Source organism: Uloborus diversus, chromosome 2, assembly GCF_026930045.1.
Source record: "Uloborus diversus isolate 005 chromosome 2, Udiv.v.3.1, whole genome shotgun sequence".
Taxonomy (NCBI): Eukaryota; Metazoa; Arthropoda; class Arachnida; order Araneae; family Uloboridae; genus Uloborus; species Uloborus diversus.
The window spans coordinates 88,642,417-88,663,593 of record NC_072732.1 but is presented as its reverse complement, the minus strand read 5'-3'; the positions used below and the strand labels follow the sequence as shown (position 1 = coordinate 88,663,593).

General features: G+C 33.6%; 1 protein-coding gene across 1 annotated transcript in view; it reads left to right on the top strand.

The window, feature by feature from the left end:
• The window catches only part of LOC129235279 (cytoplasmic dynein 2 heavy chain 1-like), a 288,399-nt gene that overhangs the window by 120,591 nt on the left and 146,631 nt on the right, over positions 1–21,177 (top strand). Inside the window, 12 exon segments of the mRNA XM_054868999.1 lie at positions 2,338–2,460; positions 3,373–3,498; positions 3,501–3,566; positions 3,569–3,645; positions 6,939–7,035; positions 7,037–7,079; positions 8,572–8,624; positions 8,626–8,691; positions 11,056–11,109; positions 11,111–11,239; positions 16,100–16,323; positions 19,907–20,022. Of these exon segments, the coding sequence (XP_054724974.1) occupies positions 2,338–2,460; positions 3,373–3,498; positions 3,501–3,566; positions 3,569–3,645; positions 6,939–7,035; positions 7,037–7,079; positions 8,572–8,624; positions 8,626–8,691; positions 11,056–11,109; positions 11,111–11,239; positions 16,100–16,323; positions 19,907–20,022 (1,174 nt within the window).

The following is a 21,177-nucleotide window of genomic DNA, read 5'->3' as shown; positions in this document are numbered from 1 at the left end:
ATTTAAAGAGTTAACCATTGAATCAGATTAAAATAACCAACATTGGGAAAATTAATCTGTATAAAAAGTTTTTTTGCTTCAGTTCGCAACGAACTTGGGGTACAAATATTTTAAGTGTTTCTTTGCGTACTCCAAGGCACTATTATCATTTAATTTTCGTAAAACGAAGTCATGTAATACACCCATCAGCTCGTTTTCTTTTTTCTTTCTTTTTTTTTTTTTTTTGCATTTTTGTCAACTATTGTACTTTAGCTTTTTTGTACAAGCTTTATTATATGGTGTCCGCTGAAAATAAAGCAAGGAATAAAACGCCAAATTCTAACATTTCCTTATTGTTAGTATGGAACGTAAAACGCGTTTCTTCAAATGTATCAAAAACTCATTTTTGTAGATACTAGGTTTTCTTTCCCACGGCTGATGAACTCGACTTCCGAAAAATGCAGTTAATTTGAATATTTCCAAAAACAATATTTGAATAACATTTCTTTTGAGATACGTCCGTTACTGAACGAAAAATCATTATTTAAATATTGCTTTTGGAGACCTTCAAGATTTAATAGATTTATATAAAAGTAGAAGAGTCTATGTGCTTCATAAAGCTCACGCAGTGAAACAAGGTTGTCTGTGTAACGTACATGGAGTCTTTTTAATGTGTTTTATGTAACAATTGATACTTCTATTAAAATGTAATTGTCCGAAAGTTGAGTTCTTTCGTTTTCTGTTCATGGAAAGATTACAGAATACTTGTACGTGTAAACTTGTGAAAACTGTTTCACATACAAAAATTGGAGAACTGGGGTTATACACTAGGGTGGGTCATTTCATTTTTTCCGGAAATTTGAGAGACACAGGATTAAAAAGGTGCTAAATGCTCTCAAACTAACGTGTGAGGAATTTTATTACATTCTGTTTTCAGTTTTTTTGGCTCCGGATAGAGTTGAAATTTCGATTCCTGTACCTGGATATGTTCCATTAATAACACCAACAGTAATAAATGTTAATTTGTTTGTACATGAACAATTATCAAGAATCATCTGCTCTGTGTTCATACCTGCCATTTCAGCTATGAGAATTCCTTGTAATGTGCAGATAAGAGTCGAGTTATAAACTGCAGGACCTGATCACGGAACAGGCCGACTAGGCCTAGGTCTAGGACCCCATCTTCCTAAGGGGCTCTAAATTACTTAAAGAATTATGCATAGCATTGCAACTATATGAAAAATACATGTATTTTCAAAATAATAATAAAAAAAAGATTTATTAATTGGGGAAAAAAAACTTCCTTTATTCATTTTGCCAGTAACGAATTTACTTTGTCGAAATTATGAGGGGCCCCAAATGGGGTTCATAAATACACATGATAAATGATTTATGCATAGTTCTGTGATAGACAACAAGGCCCCAAAAATGAATTCCGACGGGCTCTAAACCTGTAAATCAACAACTGCATAGTCTTCAGGTGGTCTCCAAATTAACGTGGGTCTAGGCCCTCAGTTTTAGTTAGCTGTCCATGCGCGAATTTACTACACTATTTCATTATAGCTATGATTAGTCTACGTTTCTTTTCGGAACATTTTTTAAATTATGGATCTTAATCGTACTCTTCCTTGTGTATTAATTTACTTTCTTGGTCTGCTGCTAAAAAAAGAATGAAAAGTCTCTTTTTTTCTTCATATTTTCATTTGGTGTATCATCATAAGTAAATCAACTTTCTTTATTGTACAAAGAACCAGGGGCATTATTCTTGCTGATGAGATAAAAAGTGCAACATTCTTGTATAAGTTTTAAATACATTTCAATCATTTCTCATTCATTATAACAGTGAATGTAATTCTGCTGAATTTGAGGAGATAGAGTTACTCTCTTTTGACAAGTGATCAGCAACTTTATCTTTTTTTCTCTTCAAGATTCGTAAGATTTTGTATCGTTTAGTAAAATTATCTTGTGTTATTTATTCAGTAAATTGAAGCACCTGGTTCGTCTTGTACAAAAGTGCACGTTAAGCGAGTTTTAAACAAAATATTTTATGAAGTGAGATTTCCTAAACTCTTTTTCTCTGGAATGTAAAGACAAAGAGTTATGGTTGTTAAGGTAATCGGGGAAATGTATCGTTTTCATCTTAAACAAAATTTTGTTCTAAACTCTGTTAATTTTAACTTGTTTCTGCTGTAATTTGCAGATTGAAGATCGTGTGTATCAAACGTAACGAGCAAGTAGATCTTACTTTAAAAACTTTTAACTTCAATTTAAGTAGTAAAGTTAAAGAATGGAAATTTTTGCCATTAAAAATGTGTTTCCCGTATTTTCTTTGCAATTGTTTTTTTTTTCCCCTCAAAGATATGGCTGCAACAATTAGCTGACGAAATGAAAAGCACTTTGCAGTCCTTGTTAATGGAATGTCTTCGAATGAGTCGCCAAGGCGCTGGTAACAGTCTTAATCCCCTACAATACCCTACCCAAGTAAGTCGAAAGTTTATTTTTAATGAATACCTGGATTATGAGTGAACGCTGATGTTCTAAGTATCGCATACATCACACGTCCCAGACAGACGAGAATGGGCACATTTGCGCTGCGAGAAGTGACTTATTTTTACTTTTAACTTTTTATCGTTTCACATTAAAGTATTATCGATGCAAATTAATTTACCTTTTTTAAGGCTGTGGAAGAATACTTCCTTTCAAACTTATGAACTTTTAACCGTACATAGAGCAATTTAACCACCTTTGGATCCGATGGTGCTATGACTGAGGATAACACTGAATTCATTTAGTACTTTAAAAGTTAAATGAATTTCTTATCTTACACCAATATACGTTTACAAAGCATTTTACTATACACTTGCTGGAGGAAAATAGCCCTGTGAAGAGGATTAAGAAACCTCATATTCATTGGCATGATGTCCTTTACTTTCTTATAATTTGTATTTTTCGTGTATACTATTGAACTCACCTCATTTCTTCTATGTGATTCATTCTGACTCTTCTAGGTGTACCCTTCCCCTCCTTAGGAACTTGGTATTGTGACACATGATGCATACCATGTAAAAAAAAAACAATGAACGCTTATGCAAATTAGAATCCTTCCGCACTTCCGATTACATTTCGAACTTCCTTGTAGTTTGTCCCATTGAGAAGAGATAAAATATAGAGAGTGAAGACCCCAAATCACGTGATAGATTTATAAAAAAAGCATTGGAAGAAATCAGGTTTCCTTTGCTAGTTTCACGCAAATCATGTCACCCATTTGTCGTTGTTGATTCACGTGACTTGAGCTCTTGCCCAAGCTTTTGCTTAGCCAATGGTTGAATTAGCTCCCTCCATTTACTGATTCCTGCTCTAAGGTTTGTCCTCTCCTGTTTTATATTTCCACAGGTACTCTGTCTGAGCGAGCAAATCCTGTTCGTGGAACGATGTGAAATGGCCATCTCCAGGAATTCCTTATCCTCCTTCTTGCAAGAGCTGCAATCTCAGCTCGAGGCATACACGAGCATGGATCTTGGTTTCTTCCCTCTGAAATGTCGTTGCTCAAACTCAAGCTGAAGGCTCTTGTCTTGGACATCATTTACGGGACATATCTGTTGTTGAAGATCTATTGAGGGACAAAGCGCGAAGTAAGGAAGATTGGACGTGGCAAAGGAGGCTGAGGTGAGGCGATGCTGGTGAAGGGGTGATTTCAGCTTAATAAATTATTGTATTTTTATATTTTGATTCATAATCTTGATGCACTAGAATTTGGTAGATGTATAACTTGATAAACTGTAGGACTGTAAATTTTACACTGGTTGGAACTGTGGAAATTTAGGTGGTGTTTCCTTAAATTCGCCCTCTGCTTGGAGTGCGGAGAGTCATGTCTTCATAATAACTGCATCATTCAAATAGAACGAAAACGGCTTGTCGTTGGATAAACTGTAAGGATATCTAAGTAAGTCTCCCCCCTCCCCATTCCGCTCTAAAAAAAAATAATAATCAAGTAAAAATATAATTACAATTTCTTCATTTTTTTTACTTTGTTCGTTTTAAATGAGGATTTGATGATCTCTGAATTTATGTACCCTGGAAATCTCAAGTACTGAAGGTTTAAAAGCGATTACACTGCTTAGTAATATTGATTAATTTATTTATTTCTTATATTATTCCACATCATTTTCTCATTTAGTTATTATGTTATTTTAAAACATTTTATGTATGCATATGCGGAGATTCGTTGGATAATTTTTTATTTTAAAAATAAATAAATTTAATACTTAATTAGTTTCAATGAAACAATTACTTAAATGCAGAATTAGTGTATTGAGAGTAGACGGAATGAAATCAAATGAAATAACACTTGACACTGACTAATTGTACTTTATCACATGTTCATCGCATCGTCCTTGAGAGAATTGAAATATGTTTTGCAATGCTCAAAAAAATCTGAATTCAATTCAATTTTACTGATGAGAAAACTTTATTTTTAGAAAAAAAATTGCTAAATAGCTGAACAATATAACAGTTTTAACTGTGAAATGCATTTTTAATGGGAGTCCTGTTCTCTTTTTATGTGTTTTACCAATACTTTAAAGTTAATTAACTACTTATTAATTAATTTTTGGGGTCTGATGGTTTAAAGAGTGGGTCAATGGGGTAAAGTATTCATAAATCAAGCAAAGAACTATATATTCGAAAAAAAGGAAAAAAAAAAATGAGGGTATTTTTTTTTATTTTAGATCTTAACGACTAGGAAACTATTTATATGAATTAAAAATTTTGGTACTTGCAGTATTTTATTTCGTGAAAAATTTGTTTTGTGAGCAAATGAAACATTTTAAAATCTGAACACCTGTTTTAACTTCTTTGTAAAATTTTGGTCATTAAAATTTTTATCAGATTCGTTGTACAGGAAGCTTCATGGATGTCCATAGAATGCGTTTATATTAACAGCTAAGCTGGATTCATTTTATTTAATATTTTAGAACAACTTCAGTAAAATGGGGCAAAGTGGTTATAGATAAAGCTTAACATATGTATATATCCTTCATTTAAAGTCATTTAATCTTCATTATAAGTAAAATATAAATTAAATAATAACTTATAAATAATAATAACATTTACTGTTTTTAAAATGAACTGGATTAAATGCAACTGAGTGATAAAATGCAACTGAGTGTTAAATTTGATAATAGCATATCGGTTGAATTTTAAGCAAGATTGTAATCCTATAATATTTGAAAAAAAAATCATAGAATTTTTTGCTGAAACCACCAGCTTTCTATTTATTCCAGTAGAATAATTTATGGCACTCCCCTTCCCCTCCCCTCCAAAAAATCTTCTGTAAAATACCAGTAAAAAGCAGAAACTTAGAACTGGAAGTGTTTTGCATACACTGAATAATTATACACTGTAAAAAAATTCCGACACGTTACTGGTTATTTCCGTGTAGCGTTTCAGGATTTCAAAGGTTTTCAACCTATTTCCCCGTAAAATCAAGTATCCTCGCAAAAAAGTTTCCTGAATTGCTAAAAGATGCATGAATGTAGACGATTCACTAGTGTGAAAAATATTTTTTGTTACCAGTTTAAAAATTGATTGAGCGTGTTTATTAAGTGTGTCAGTTCTAGCTTAATTGCGGCCCGTTCGGATTGATTAAGCTCTCAATGTGAGCAAATAAAATCACTGGACAGCTGCAGGAATTGCAGGCAAGGGGAGCATGCTTGCAATGCTCGCGCAGTTTTGGCCAAGGGTGCGCCAATGCTTCGGGAACCCTCTTGGTACATCAGGAAGGGATAAATCAATCATGTTTAACCTACGTAATTGTTCAGAAAGATTCCCGAGACACCACTGGCTTTAACAAAGGGAGATTTCCTAATATTTCAGAAAGGTTACTGACTTTTAGCGGAAAACGTTCCTGGTTTTTGCAAGATAGGTTACTGGCTGAAATTGGGCACATCAGCTGCCTATTATTTTCCAGGAACATTTCTGAATCGCTTTTACAGTGTAGATAAAGCTTGATATTTTTTTCCCTTTTGTTTTTTAATTAATTAATATTTTTTTGGAACTCTATTTGAATGTAATGTTTTCTTATTATGTAGTTTAGGTAGTTTAGACACTATTTAGACGCTATATTCTTAATTATATTCCCAAAAAAGTGAAACATTACAAATTACCACACCTTTCCTGGTGATATTTATGAAATCCAAATGTGGAAATATGATTAAAATTCTTGGTGAATCAACTTTTGACCATAGCTGACCATCAAAAATCTATTTAAATAAAGCTTAATTCTTCAAAAGAACTAGGTATATTGAGTATTTAAAAAAAATTACGGTTATTTATGATGGTTTTAGATTAATTGTTTTAAACATGACCACTTTACCCCACCCCAGATCATTAATACACATTTTAAAAAAAAGAAAATACCATTAAGCTATTTAAATCAATTTTTTTCATTCTAAAATTCAGTTTCCGCGTGTTCTTTTTTAATGTAATGTAAAATAAAACAACCAAAAAAAAAAAATTTTTTTTTAAATGAAGTTTTAAAAGAAATTTTTGTATTTATTATTCACCAAATTTGAGAAACCTGTATTTTACCCCACCAGAACCTAAATGAAATATAATTTTTTAAAGCTGAAATGGGAGACACATTTACTGTATATTCAAATATGAACCATTATTTGGACGATTCTCGAAAAAATGTCCCGTGCGTAACGCCAAGTTTTTTATTTTATTCAATTAACTATTAATTAAATGCGAGATTAACTATTATGCTTTGATAGTATATTAAAGCATGTATTATTCCCCAACAGCATTATTTTTGAAGGCTTTGGTTAGCTGGAAAAAATAAAAAACTCAGCTTTACGCACGGGACATTGTTTCGTGAATCGCCCATTTATCAAATCAATACTCATCAATGTTCAATAATTCTGCTTATATTTAACTATTTGTCTCATGTGTCCACTTAGATTCTATGTTAGTAGAGATGGCAGTGTGGTCGGCCGCATGGTAGACGCTGAGTTTGAGTACAGCTATGAATATCAAGGCATCGCTCCAAAACTAGTTACATACACCTTTGACAGACAAGTGCTATCTCACTCTTACTCAAGGTACGTTTTTTTCTGATTTTGTATTGACAATAGAGGAAGACATTTATGAGTTGAAATTTAAAATTTAATTACCATTTAGTGTGAAATATTCGTTCTGAGAAATACGTTCATATAACGTCCTTACGCAAAAAGACATGAGAATGAAGGGGGGGGGGGGAATAGCATTCCAAATCGGACTCTAAAGGAGATCAGTTATGCTTTAAAATCAAGGAAAATATTTACCTTGGGTAAGTTTATAAATACGCATGTTCGGAAATAGTTTGAAAGGAATTTGAAAAATAGATTATCAGCTGAAATTGAAATCAAATTAAGAGATTTAAAGTAAAATTGAGATCATCATTGACCATTTCAAAATATTAAACATTCATGAAACTTTTTATTAAGTTAAACTTACATTTTACTTTCAAATGATGCTTATCTTTCTTTAAAAAAAAAAAAATCTTGATGATATAACATAGTACTATTTTAGGATGTTCAAGTAAATGTCTAAAATCAAAAGAGGCTGGTCATGTATGTAGCGTTTCTTCTCTACAACAAAATGATGTAGCTATCCTGAGCTATTCAAACTTAATGAAGTGGTAAATCTTCGAACGTACACTTAAAAATTCAGGAAACTTTTGCGGTGAATATTACTGTAAAATGGAGAGTTTACAGTACAGAATATTTACAGTGAATTGTACCGAAAAAACTAAACGATTGTAGTGCCAATTTGATACACCGATGTGCCCCATCTCTTATGGTGGTTCGCAAAGCCGCCTACCAATAAGAAGGTCCTGAGTTCAAACCTGCTGCTCGCATTTTGCCTTTTTAAATTCTCGTTTATTCTACCGTAAAATTTTACAGTAAAACAGCATTTTTCGTTAAACTTACTGGCAACATGGATGCCAGTAACTTTTACCGTAAAATTTCAGGATTTTTTTAAACAGTGTACTGTTGTTCAACGAGTTATAATAAATTATTTTTCAAACATTTAATTCACTATTAAAAAATTGTACGTTTTTGATGAATTGTCTAATCATGTGACCATTTACATTGACTAATAAACGGGAGGTAATTTTAAACTCCAAGAAGAAAATTACTCATGGTATGGGGAAAAAAGAGGATCATTGCAAGTAGAATTTTGATAACCCTGTACCAGGTGGAAAGCGGGTTAGTTCAATACCACTTCCTAATAATATTGTTCAAATGCAGGTTCAAATGTAAACTTTCTTCTAGAGATTTTTTTGGAAAAAAAAGTTTACATTATAGAACTCTGATTTCCTCGCTATCTTCTTTGAGCCGGCTCAATGCATTACCTTCTGAAACGTATTAGTAATGATCGTTTTTATAGTTTTTAGAGACTTTATCATTCAGTGATTTTAAATTGGAAATTTAAACTGCTACATTTACTAAAATTTAAAAGCATGAGCCTGAATATTGAAAATATTGTAAAATTATATAGAATCTTAGAATAGTGCAATGTCATTTTTTCTACCCTGACTCGAACATGTAGGTATGCATATGGGTATGGGTGGGAACCCGTACGGTCCTGCTGGTACTGGAAAGTACAGAATCGGTAAAAGCTCTGGGATCTTTGTTCGGACGTCAAGTTCTGGTTTTCAACTGTGATGAAGTAAGTATTTTGCCTTCCATATTTCACTGTGAAAAGTTATTCCTAAAACCTATATTTGAAACATAACTATAACATTACCACAGTGACACGAAAATAGATGGTTTGATTTTAAAGAAACTTTTTATTTCAATATGTATTTGAGTAAAAACTTAAATATAAATTTTGATTAAAAATAGAACCGTTGTAAAATTGATTGGGGAAAAACGTTGACGTGCCATTTATATAATTGTAAATTTTTTAAAAGTTAAAATAATAATAAAAAAAATAACTTCGTTCTCAAAACAACATAAATGATACTGACCCATTTGAAGTTTCAGATAATACTCTATAATGCATAAAAATAAATTTTAGAGCGTGAAAATGAAGCATATTTCAAGAATGCCAAAATAGGGGAAACCTGGGCAACGTGAATACCTTAAGCTTTTCTTGCTTATTGTCGTTTAGTTATAACTGGGGAAGTTGAAACAAATGTTTATAATCAGACTTCATTTAATGAACTTACGTAATACAATAACGGTTTTCCTTAATATTAATAAAACTATTAGATATAAGGATATTTTGCAACAACGGCATGAATATCCACTTTGCCCGACACCCCGGGTAAAGTGGATTGGGTACTGGGGCAAAGCGAAAAACAACATTATTTGTCATGAAACTAAACATTAAAAATAAAATAACCATCGAAAGTTAAAGGAACATATTCAAAAAGCATTTTTTTTTTTGGCTACACTACTAATTATCGTTGTTGTTACAAATAAAGAAATTTATTTTAAAAATAAAATAAACATCAAAATTTAAAGGAACATATTAAAAAACATTTTTGGCACAATACTTATATTGCAGTTGTTATTATAACAAACAAGGAATTTAAACTAAAAAAAAATCAACATCCAAAATTATAGGAGCATATTAAAAAAAAAAAAAACATTTTTACTGCTACAATACCAAAGTTATCACGAACAAAATCATCACCATTTTCGGATACTGAAGTCTTTCTGACACCATTGAGTACAAATACGACGTTGTATCCAGTTTTCCGTTGGTTGATCATCTTCTTCAATGTACATTTCATCACAGAAAGTACACCTTATATCATCAAATTTCTTTTCATCTATCTTCTTATTTTTCTCTTTTGCAGACTTGTGTTTTGTGGCAGAGATTTTTGATTTGCAGTCTTTTTGGTAGTAATCTTTTTAACAGTCTTTTGAGAAGCTTTAGTCGAAGCATTATCTAGTGACTTCAATACAGTCTTTCTTGCTTTTTCAAGTTTTTGTTTCTGATCTTCCTTTACTGGAGTACTTGTCAGGTGTATAGATCTTTGTAGCTTTCGTTTATGTATTGTTACTGGTTTAGCAGGCTGAGGAATAGGTCGTAAAACTGAGAGACTATAGTAGTTCTTAGAACAATCCAGATTTTGGTAAAGTGGCAAGAACATCATTGCCTTGGACGTCTTTTGTTATTTTAGACCCCCAGGGGAATATAAGGAGTCTTCAATGGTAGCATTGTCTTGAGATCTTAAAATGGAAGGACTTCCAGGTTCGGATGAAGTGACTTGTCATGGCCGGACAAAGTGAATATGGTATCCACTTTGCCCAATCCGCTTTGCCCTTCAGATACGTTTTTGAGGTTATCCCAAATTACTAAAAAACCAGAGCGTCTAAACTCATCGTCTGTGGATAGTTGAAAGCTACATAATCATGCATCAAATTTGACTCATAACAAAGAACCTGTCACAAATAGTATTAAAGTTATAAACGAAACACTTTCCTCTGCAAAATATTATTTTCCCAAAAACATACTCTGTCCGCTCACTGGCCCTGCGCGACGTGAACTCGTCAAAACGTGTTTGCCGAGTTCATCAAACATCTTTGCCGCACACGGAGCGGCAAAGATGACCTTTGCTTTAACAACATGGCTGCCCGGCCAACGAACAATTTGGGAGTCTTTTAAACTATAATTTTCATCTTTAGTCATGTTTATAATCGTAAGTATTTTGATCAGTAAAATGTCAACGTAAGCCTTGCAAAGTTGCATGAAAACTACTGATTTTTCATTCATAACTTTCTGTCTACAGTGGATCATTATGATTTATACAGATACAAGAGCTTCCTCTGATTTCTCCTTCTAGCTACCCCCCCCCCCCCCAAAAAAAAAAAAAAAACTAACTAACTCAAACTGGGTTGTTAGTTGAATCGTTTATAGATATAAAAGAGAGAGAGAGAGAGAGACACGAAGATATATTATAATAACCTCCTTTACGTTTAGTTAGTCGATTAGAAGTTAATTATGTAATGCATGGTAGTTGTCTGCACGTTTTTAGTATTTAGAATTCATTCAGAATTACCTCTCTAAATATTTTGCTAGGGCATAGATGTTAGGTCCATGAGTCGCATCTTCGTGGGGCTAGCGAAATGCGGCGACCTGGGGTTGTTTTGACGAATTCAACCGTCTTGAAGAATCAGTGTTGTCTGCTCTCTCCGTCCAAATTCAGCTTATACAGACAGCCCTCAAAATGAAAACTCGAGAAATTGAGCTCGATTCCAAAAAGGTAAGATTTTTTATTTTTGCTTCATTTCAGTAATCTAGTTAAGATTTTTCAGTACAACAGTGTCCGATATTTTCCGAGGATATTCACAGAAAACATTTATCTTATTTTATCATGGTTATTTAGTGATTTATCGTAAATAATTTTCTAGTTTCATTGCGAATTTTCTTGCAAACATTTAGTTTATTTCATCAGTTTCCTTTTCTGAGCACGTTAGATGTCTGGACTAGTTAATTAGCCGTCATACAATCAGGGTTGTTTGGTTTAAACCACGGTTTAAACCAAGAGGTTTAAAAAAAAAAAAACATATGGTTTTTTTTTCAAAATTGTTTTTTTTTTTCTTGAATAACTTTATTGTTTTACCCCAAATGTTTTCATAAATTTTACATATTATTGCGGAGAGTAAAATCTAATTGATGTGAAGTAACTAGCACAGTTTTATGGATAAATTACAGATTTAATAAATTTAGAAATTTGTATTTTTTTCAAGTAATGCAAGTTTGCTGAATAGTTTTTTTTTTCTTCTTTTGTAAAATTAATGCAGCTTTCCTATTATGTGCATAAATATATAAGGCAGACTAACTAAGTTTTTCTAAAATTACACGGAGAAAAACCGAAGTAGTTCTTTTTTTAATTATTCAATTATCGGAATTTTTCAGTCTTTTGCATTTCAAAATAGTTCAAAAATCATAGTTCAACCAAACAAACTTCATTTACTAGCTAATTTGCTTGATTACTTAAGATTTATTAAGATAGATTATATACCATTGAAAGGATGCGTAATGTATATAAATTTTAACGCTAGAATATTTAAATGACAAAAGAAAAAAATAGCCATAAATAAGAAGTGCAAGAACACTTGGAGTAGGCATAAAATTGTGCTCATACCCGCTCACTTTTAGCATCCCCGATAAACGATGCAGCCAGAGCAAGAAAAGAAAATATATAAAATTATGAAAACAGAAAATATTTATGTAACTCAGTGCACTGATAAAACAAATTTACTGCTAAATTTTCACCTCTCAAAAAACTTGATTCTTGGTTATTTGTAATTAATAATGTCTGAACTATCACAGTAAATTATTTCTTTGATTATTTATACTAAGGCCCATTTACGTATTGTATTTTTTATAATAAAGATTTTCAAACAATATTCTCCTATAAAAATTTCTACGTATGAAGAAATGAAATTAGAAGATTTTACTGTTAATTATTTAATTACTTACGAAGAAATTAGGTACAAAAATGAATATTAAACATTCCTAAACATTTAACTGATAAGATCTTTCTTGATTTTCCCAAAATAAAATTGTATTTCTTGCAAATAGTGTTAAAACCAAATAAACCCGGTTTAAACCAAACAAAACCTGTTTTAAACCAAAAAAAAAAACACGTTTCCTCTCCCCCCCCCCCCAAAACGGTTTTTTGTTTACCAACCCTGCATACAATACACATAAATTTTGGCAATGAGAATGTCATTTTTCAAAAATGTGAACCATTTACATCAGATCTTCTTATGCATTTGGCTTTCAAAAACTTCGCTCCATTGAACTTTGATTGCATTTAGACTTAAAAATTGGTATTTTTATCTATTAAACTTACTTAAACCATATCCCACTTCAACACACTGTAATGTACAAACTTGTATAGTAGCTATTTGAAATAACTATTTCGAAGCTTTTTTCTTACAAATAAAGCGCTAACCTTTTCATGATTCTTACCACCTCACTAGTTGGAAAAATTCTTTTTACCATCTATAACCATCTCTAACAATCCATACCAACCTTCAAACCATACTTAATGATTCTTTTTTGAGGTTATTTGTACATGAGTGATTATTTTTTTTTTTTACAGTTCAATCAAACTTCGCAAAAGTGTCGACGAGGTAATGCATTTGCAAAGCCTGTAACACTGTAAAAAAATTCCGAAACGTTACTGGTTATTTCCGTGGAACGTTTCGTGATTTCAGAGGTTTTCACCTATTTCCCCAAAAAATCAAGTATCTTCGCAAAAAAGTTTCCTGAATTCCTAAAAGATGCACGAATGCAGACCTTGCACTGGTGTGAAAAATATTTTTTGCTACCAGTTTAATTATTGACGAAGCATGTTTATTAAGTGTATCAGCTTTAGATTGTTTATGGCCCGTCCGGATTGACTAAGCATTCAATGGGAGCAAATAAGTCACTGGATAGCTACAGCTTTGCGAGGCAGGTATTGCAGGCAAGGAACATACTTGGTTCTTGCTTGCAATTTTCGCGTAGCTTGGCAGTGGTTGCTCTAATATTTCTGGAGCTTTCTTGGTAAATCAGGAAGGTTCTAATCAAATAAATTAAACCTATTTAGTTTTTGTAGAAGGTTCACGATTGGTTTTAATAGGGGAGATTTCTTAATATTTCAGAAAGGTTACTGTTTTTTATCGGAAAACGTTCCTGGTTTTTGTAAGATATGTTACTGGCTGAAATTGGGCACATCAGCTGCCTATTATTTTCCAGGAACGTTTCTGAATCGTTTTTACAGTGAACAGTTTCAGTACTCTTTACTGTATGCTAGATAAATTTACAATTAAACATGCATTTTTCTTCTTTTCGATGATTTGAGATTAATTTTAGGTTGTAACAGAATTACCCCTGGAGTTCGGAAGGATGAAAAATTAGGAATACAATATCAAAATCGATGTAATACCTTTGAAGAATCATTACAATCTCGAATTGTGTAGTGTGATCTCTGATATATTCGCGAATTCCAAAATCACGGGCTTCCTTTCCGTTGGATTGGACGAGCTTGGAATAGTGGCGACATCTTCTTCACCTCTACTTCGATGACCACACTACTCTTCTAACGTTACCTAATGTGATTTCTTTTAAAGCTGTTACAGCAAAGATATAACGTACAGGGTTACTACAAATGATTCATTCATTTTCGAGACACTATATATCCAAAAATTGTTCGCACAACGATGATGAGTATGGAATGTATCAAAATAACAAACTTATCAAGATTTGGAATTGTCTTAACCAGGTGGTAATACTTGTGCAGTATTTTTTAAATGTCGATAAAACAAGAAAAACGGGGTTTTTTTGGTGTGTAACAATATGCGTGACGTTCATTTGTTCTTGTAGTGCATTGAGGGCACAATAAGAACCTTGTTTATGTACCAAAACGCCTTCACTACCAAAAGCGTAGAAGAACTCAAGTATAGAATTTAAGCGACGGTGATGACTTTACCAGGACGACGCTGGAAGCTACCAGGACATAACACACACAAGCACAAAAAAAGATGTTTTTCTTGCTTTGTTGTCATTCTGATTTGGAATTGTGTTAATCGCGTTGTTAACACAATTATAAATCTTTATGAGATTGTGGTTATTTTCGTATCATCGTTGTTGATTGCAATACGTTTGGATAGATTTGGTTATTCAGATAATTTAGATGTTTTTTTGACCGTTTTGATCTTTTTTAGTTCAGAAATGGGGACTCATACTTTCAAAAATCAAGATCCGCCTGAATACCTACGTCAACTTGCATTGGAGATTATAAATCAAATACCAGCTGCCACAACTCAAAATTATACTGACCGAAACTCATGTGGCAGTGGCATCTATATAAAGGCTCCTAATTGCTCTCATAACTTCAAAATGAGGAATCCAGACTTCTGTTCCGTTTTTAGACTGAGTTAATTGCCATTGATAAAGCTCTCAGGGTCATCAAGACGGTAACATCTTCTGCTGAAATATGGATTTTATCTGACAGCCGCAGTGCTATCCAACATCTTAGCAACCGGACAAACGTTTTAAACAAAACATCTGTCTCAATCCTTAAAAATCTTAATGAACTATAATCCAGCATCATGAGATGTTCTTCCAATTTATTCCATCCCACATTGGTCTCTTTGGCAATGACACAGTAGACCTCCTAGCCAAGGAAGGTGTCGCTGAAAATTTGATGTCGAGTAGAGCTTTCACCTTCTCAGAAATTTGTTCTAAAATTAAAACTTTGAACCAAGAACTATGGAAGACTCCTCTGACCAGGAGTCAATAGGCAGTCCCCAGGAGGTACCCTTTCCATCAAGGCAAATAGGGTCAATCAAAACAACAATCAGTAGGCTTGCACGTAGGCACATCAAGTGCACCTTTCATTTAGGTCGGAAAATTTATGAGACTAGTAATAAATGTAAATTAGTGCAGGCATCACCAGATCATGTTTTACATTGTGCAGGACTTGACTGAGAGGACATCTATTCCAGTCCTCTCCTGGTGTACGATTTCCTGAAGACTCTTGGACTCATGGACCTGGTCTAGTCTGTGAGCTATACAAGAGGAATAAATAAATAAGATGGTTTTTTTTTTCGAAAACAAATAAATCTTGTTAAACCTACTGTATTTATGTTCTGTATGTTAGTCGTATGCCACGTGATATAACATATTTACAGCAAAAAATTACAACCATATTCTCTATCGTCGATCTTTATATGTTGAGGCGAGTTTCGGAAGAATTTCAATTTTAGAGCTGATGTCTTCCGCATCGCTAAACGTTCATACATTGATTATTTATAAAGCAAACTTACGAAACTTATGATTCTTAATTAAGAAGCATGAATTTTCTTGCTGCATCCGTAATCGCTTTTGTTTTCCTGTAACCTGTCCAAATTCTGAGGGGAATTCTGTTACATTCTCTAGGGTTCAAAATTCAGTGCTAATCATAAATTTTGAATTGCTCACCTACATTTTTTACACACGTTTAATTGCATATTTATTGATGTTTAGAATGTCTTTGAATGGAAATTAACACAATTTAACTATTTATTCTTTTTAATCATTTATTTCTAAATTAGAGCTTTACTACTCCTTTGTTCCTTATCTTCAGGTAAACATCGATTTCAATGCTGGGATCTTCATCACTATGAATCCAGCTGGCAAAAAATACGGCGGTAGACAGAAATTGCCGGATAACTTGAAACAGTTATTCCGTCCAGTAGCAATGACGAGCCCTGATAACGACTTGATCGCCGAGGTTATACTTTTCTCTGAAGGGTACAAGCACTCGAAAGAGCTGGGGCGCAAAGTTGTCGCAATTTTCTCTCTTGCAAGGTACTTATTGGTATATCGTTTATAAATTTGTAAAATAATGTATGTAAGGCCTTTGAACACTATAAATACATCAGTACACACTCTCCTATTAAAGTTGACATCTTATTCTGTTATAAAGTTATCTATTACTCATACAAATGATGCATAAATAGGGTGTCCCAAAAGAGATTGGTGGATTTCGTAAAATCAATAAAAGAAAAACCGAACGCAGTAGAAATGTATCTTTTGCAGCCCTAGACTTGGGAGACCCAAGGAATTTTTTCCCAATAATTTGCGTCATTGCCAGTTACAGATTTTACTGCATAATAATTTAACCTGCATAAAAAAATTTCAGGAATTGCCGCAAAAAATTAATTAATGATCTTCACACTTACACAAACACTCACGAACTGATTGAGTTGTAAAATTTTACGTAACGATGTCACGTGTCCAATTTTTCTATTGTTCTCACATATACACTGCGCCACGTTTTGTCAGAAGCGGTACACAAAAGGGAACCCTGCTCTGCTATGCCATCGTGGGCTTCCAGAGTACTGACCTTTCGGCCGGGGCCCCCTAAACCCTTACGGGAACGAAATCCAACCACTTACGACTCTAGACACCGTGGACCCAGGTACAGACCTGACTCCGGTGGCGCCCATCGCCTACTCACTGTTCCACTCGATAGCCACTGGGCAGATACAGATCTGCTCAAGCGTAAGTAAAGAGTGGTAGTTTTACATGCGTGGATGCTACACCATCGCAAAACCCTCCCCATTTACCCGGGCTTGGGACCGGCGTAGGGACAGGCCTAGTCCCCGAAAGACCAAACCCCACCTACGGCTGGGTTTTGTCAGAGGCGGTATCTAAATAAGCAAATATATATAAAAAAAATAGTAAAATAGAATTCCCTCTTTTCCTCAAGTATGAGGTCGCAATAGATCCATTTCCCTCTCGTTCTGCTGTTCTTTTAATTTCTTTCAAAAACCATTGTTTACTCTCAAAAACCATCTGTCATTTTTAGGAGCTCTCTCCCTCTACCTGCACACTCATACCCACATACTCACACACACATATATATGAGGGTCAGTCAAAACGTTTGTTGCACTGCTCCAGAAAACAAAACAGGATATAACTTTTACAATAACTTTATTGGTATCTTAAAGTTCCATTCAAAATCTACTTTTCAACATAATTCTCCGTTATTGAAGCATTTGCCGAGGCGTGGTGCAAGTTTTTTGATGCTTTCTGCAAAGAAATACGTCCAATGCTCGATAACAGTTGTTGGGTTGCAGCTTTCACTTCATCATCCGAATGGCATCGTCACTTTGAAAGTTCTTGTTGCATGGGACCAAAAACATAAAAGTCAGGAGGTGAAAAGTCTGGAAAGTTGGGAAGTGGAGGGTGATCTTACACTTTCCATCTTGCAATTGATGGTCTTCCCTCGCGTTCAGCGTCGTCATTATCTGCACGTCTATTATTAGACCTGTTGCACCATTTCGTAATAGCTTAATGTAATATTGCATTTTCACCTTACACTTCATGCTACTACCCATAAATTTTAGTGCAATTGCACCTTTTTGCCCGCAAAAAACGGATAACTACACGCATTTCCAATTTGGACGCTACTTGCAGCTGTCGGGACATGTTTGCGACAGATTCTCAGAAAAACTCAACTTGCCTTGGGAAAGTCGCTACGTCACACGATAAAGGTACATGTCTGAAGGGTTGCCTCCAAGTGTCATCAAAATAGTCTTGGAATATACAGTGACTCCCAAAAGTGTTCGTACACTTTGAAATTTTTTAGTAAAACCAAAATAACTCGAAACTGAATTCGAATATGAAGTCCAATATTTTTTCACATCATTCCTATATCATTCTAAATACAACCTATTGGTTTTTTCAAAATATTGACGGATCTTCTTTTTGAAATGGGTCAGAAAACGAAAATACAGAGAAATAACACGCCACAAAAGTCATCGTACACTCAAATATTTTCGAATAAATTCATGATTGAAATTATCATATGCCGTTTTATTAATATTTTTGCATTGTGTTGACCCTTTTAAGTCATTTGGCTTTAATTTTTTGTTTATTTATTCCTTAATATTGTGCTTATTAGTGTAAAATGGCTGGTATTCGTAAAAAACCGCTAACACAATTCAAAATTTGAATTTTTCTCCACAGTAGTGGTAAATTGGTTTGATGTGTCTCTAAATTAGTTAATTTATTTGTTTGTATAGTAAAGTGCTCGATAAAATGCTTTAAAGAAAGGAATCGGACCGAAAACAAGGTAAGAAAAGGTCAACCGGGAAAGTTGGCAAAACGTGTTCGGAGATTTAAAGTTATAAAAATTTTGAAAAATACACATTTGAGTGCTGTAAACGTTTCTGCAGAGTTAAATGAAACATATTACATTTAATTTTCACCTAAAATTGTTCGCCAAGTTCTCTGATTAGCTGGATTAAATGGGACCTCTTCCCGCAGAAATTTTCTTGGTCGTGCGAAAAACAGAAAAGCTTACGCTTTTCGTCGCAAAATCAATTATAAATAAGCTAAAAACGTTTTAGAATCACGTCTTACTTACAGATAAAATTAATTCAACATTTTTGGTTAAATTGTTGTACAACTGTAAGTAGAAGAAAAAATTAGGCACTTAATCTTAAGAACTTATTTGGATCAGTTAATCAGGACGGTGGAGGTGTTCTAGTGTGAGGGTGCATATCAGCATCAGGACTTGGTAGTTTGTAATTTTTTGATGAAATAATGAATCATGCTGTTCCTTTAAATATTTAAAAAACCAATTTTGAACTCTTAGTCAAAAATTTGGTTATTGGAAACAACTTTGTTTTTTTTATCAAGATAACGATAAGAAGCACACGGTTTTCAACATTTGCGTCTAGTGCCACGAAATTGTCCTAAAGTTTAGAAAATACCCCTTAAATCTCCAGATTTTAACTTAATGTAACGTATTTAGAGATATCTGGAGGCTAGATTACGAAAATAGGGCTTTAAAACGAAAATAGAGCTAGAAACATTAAGACTCGAAGTGTGGTAGAACACTTACTCAGAAATTACGCAAAAAAAAGAAGAAAAAAAAGAATGAAATCTATTCCCAGACGTTTAAAAGGTGTTATGAATACTGTATGATATTCTACTAATTAATCACTTAATCAAAAGTTAGAGTATTCAATAACATATGGACATTTTATAAAGTGTACGAAGACTTTTGTGAGATAAAATTTCCGGCACTTTTTGGTTTTTGATTTTTAAAAAATTAAGTTTTAATATTTTTTAAAAACTTTTCATGTAGTTTTGTTAAAAAATGATCATAGATCTTATAATAAAATACCTATTCTGAAATATTAATTCTAACCAATTGATTGGGGACTATTTCGTTGAAAGTCGTAGGTGTACGAAGACTTTTGGGAGCCACTGTATTTACGAAAGGATGTAACTAACTTTCTGTCTGACCTACGTTTATACACATGCTAAAAAGCCTATCACCCTTCCGAAATTAAACAATCCTGCCCAATTCGCGATTCTTTGAAGGATGTTTTCATTATGCACACAATGTTTTGCAATGACTTTTTTTCTTTTTCAGAGAATTATTATCTCAACAACAGCACTATGACTGGGGACTCAGAGCTTTGAAGACAGTTCTTCAGAGCTGTGGTGAGCAACTTCAATCGATGAAGAAAAACGCAGGCGGGAAGAAAAGTGGTATGTTCTTTCAAGACAGCAATTGAAATGAAAACAAAGTTAAATATATTCTGTAGGGTCTGGTGGGGTAAAGTGGTCATAAAATCGTAGGTTTTCAACTTAGGTGGATAATAAGTACAATAAATTCTTTAAACACTTCAACTTTTTTTGTTGTTATTTTACATTGCATTATTAAAGAACACGGTACATCAAATTTCAAGGAAAAAAATATTGTTTTAAGTAGTTTTATAACACTTTCATTTCCCTATGTATTTATGACCACTTTACCCCATGGGGTGGGGGAAAGTGGTCATAGCATGGGGTAAAGTGGTCACAGTTTAAAATAGATGCAAAACCGTTATAAATAACCGTAATATTTGTATATTTCGATTATAGTCGATTACAGTTACAAGTATATGCACGAGTATATGCGGGTATACATAAGCATTTATACGTGATTACCTGCAGTATACGTGTCTAAACGAGTACATACGTGTCACGTGTATATACAAGTATATACGCGTATAAACGAACATCATATGCGTGTATGCATTTATTTCTTGAGTATATACATGCATACCTGAGTATATGCGTGAATAGTGGACACATATACGCATATATAGGTATACATACATACATACATTTACGGGTATACACGAGTTATTTCGTGGATATATCCAGTGCGTGTTCGTACATGTCTACTCACGTACATATATATGGAAGCAACGAATATACACGTATGTTTACGTGCAAACACGATTATGTACCAGTATAGACGTATATACGTACATTTACGTTTATATCAGTACATGTATGTATACACAGGTATATCCCCTAATATACATTTATGCTTACAGAGTGAATCCATGGGGCAAAAACCAAAGGGGTGTGTGAGAGGGGAGGATACAAAGCAAAGAATCATAATGAAATTATGGTCGCTGACGCGCTACATGCACACTGAGCCAGAAACTGATGGATGCAAAACAGGCCACAAATTTGTTACACAAACATGATTTACCTGACCGGCTGGTGGCGTGATGGTTAGGCGCTCGCCTTGCAGGTCTGTGGACCTGGGTTCTGAACTGGGGATGCCGGTAGGTGGATTTTCGACATGAAGAAAATCATCAACGCACATGTCGTATGATTATGCGGCATGTAAAAGATCCCTAGGGC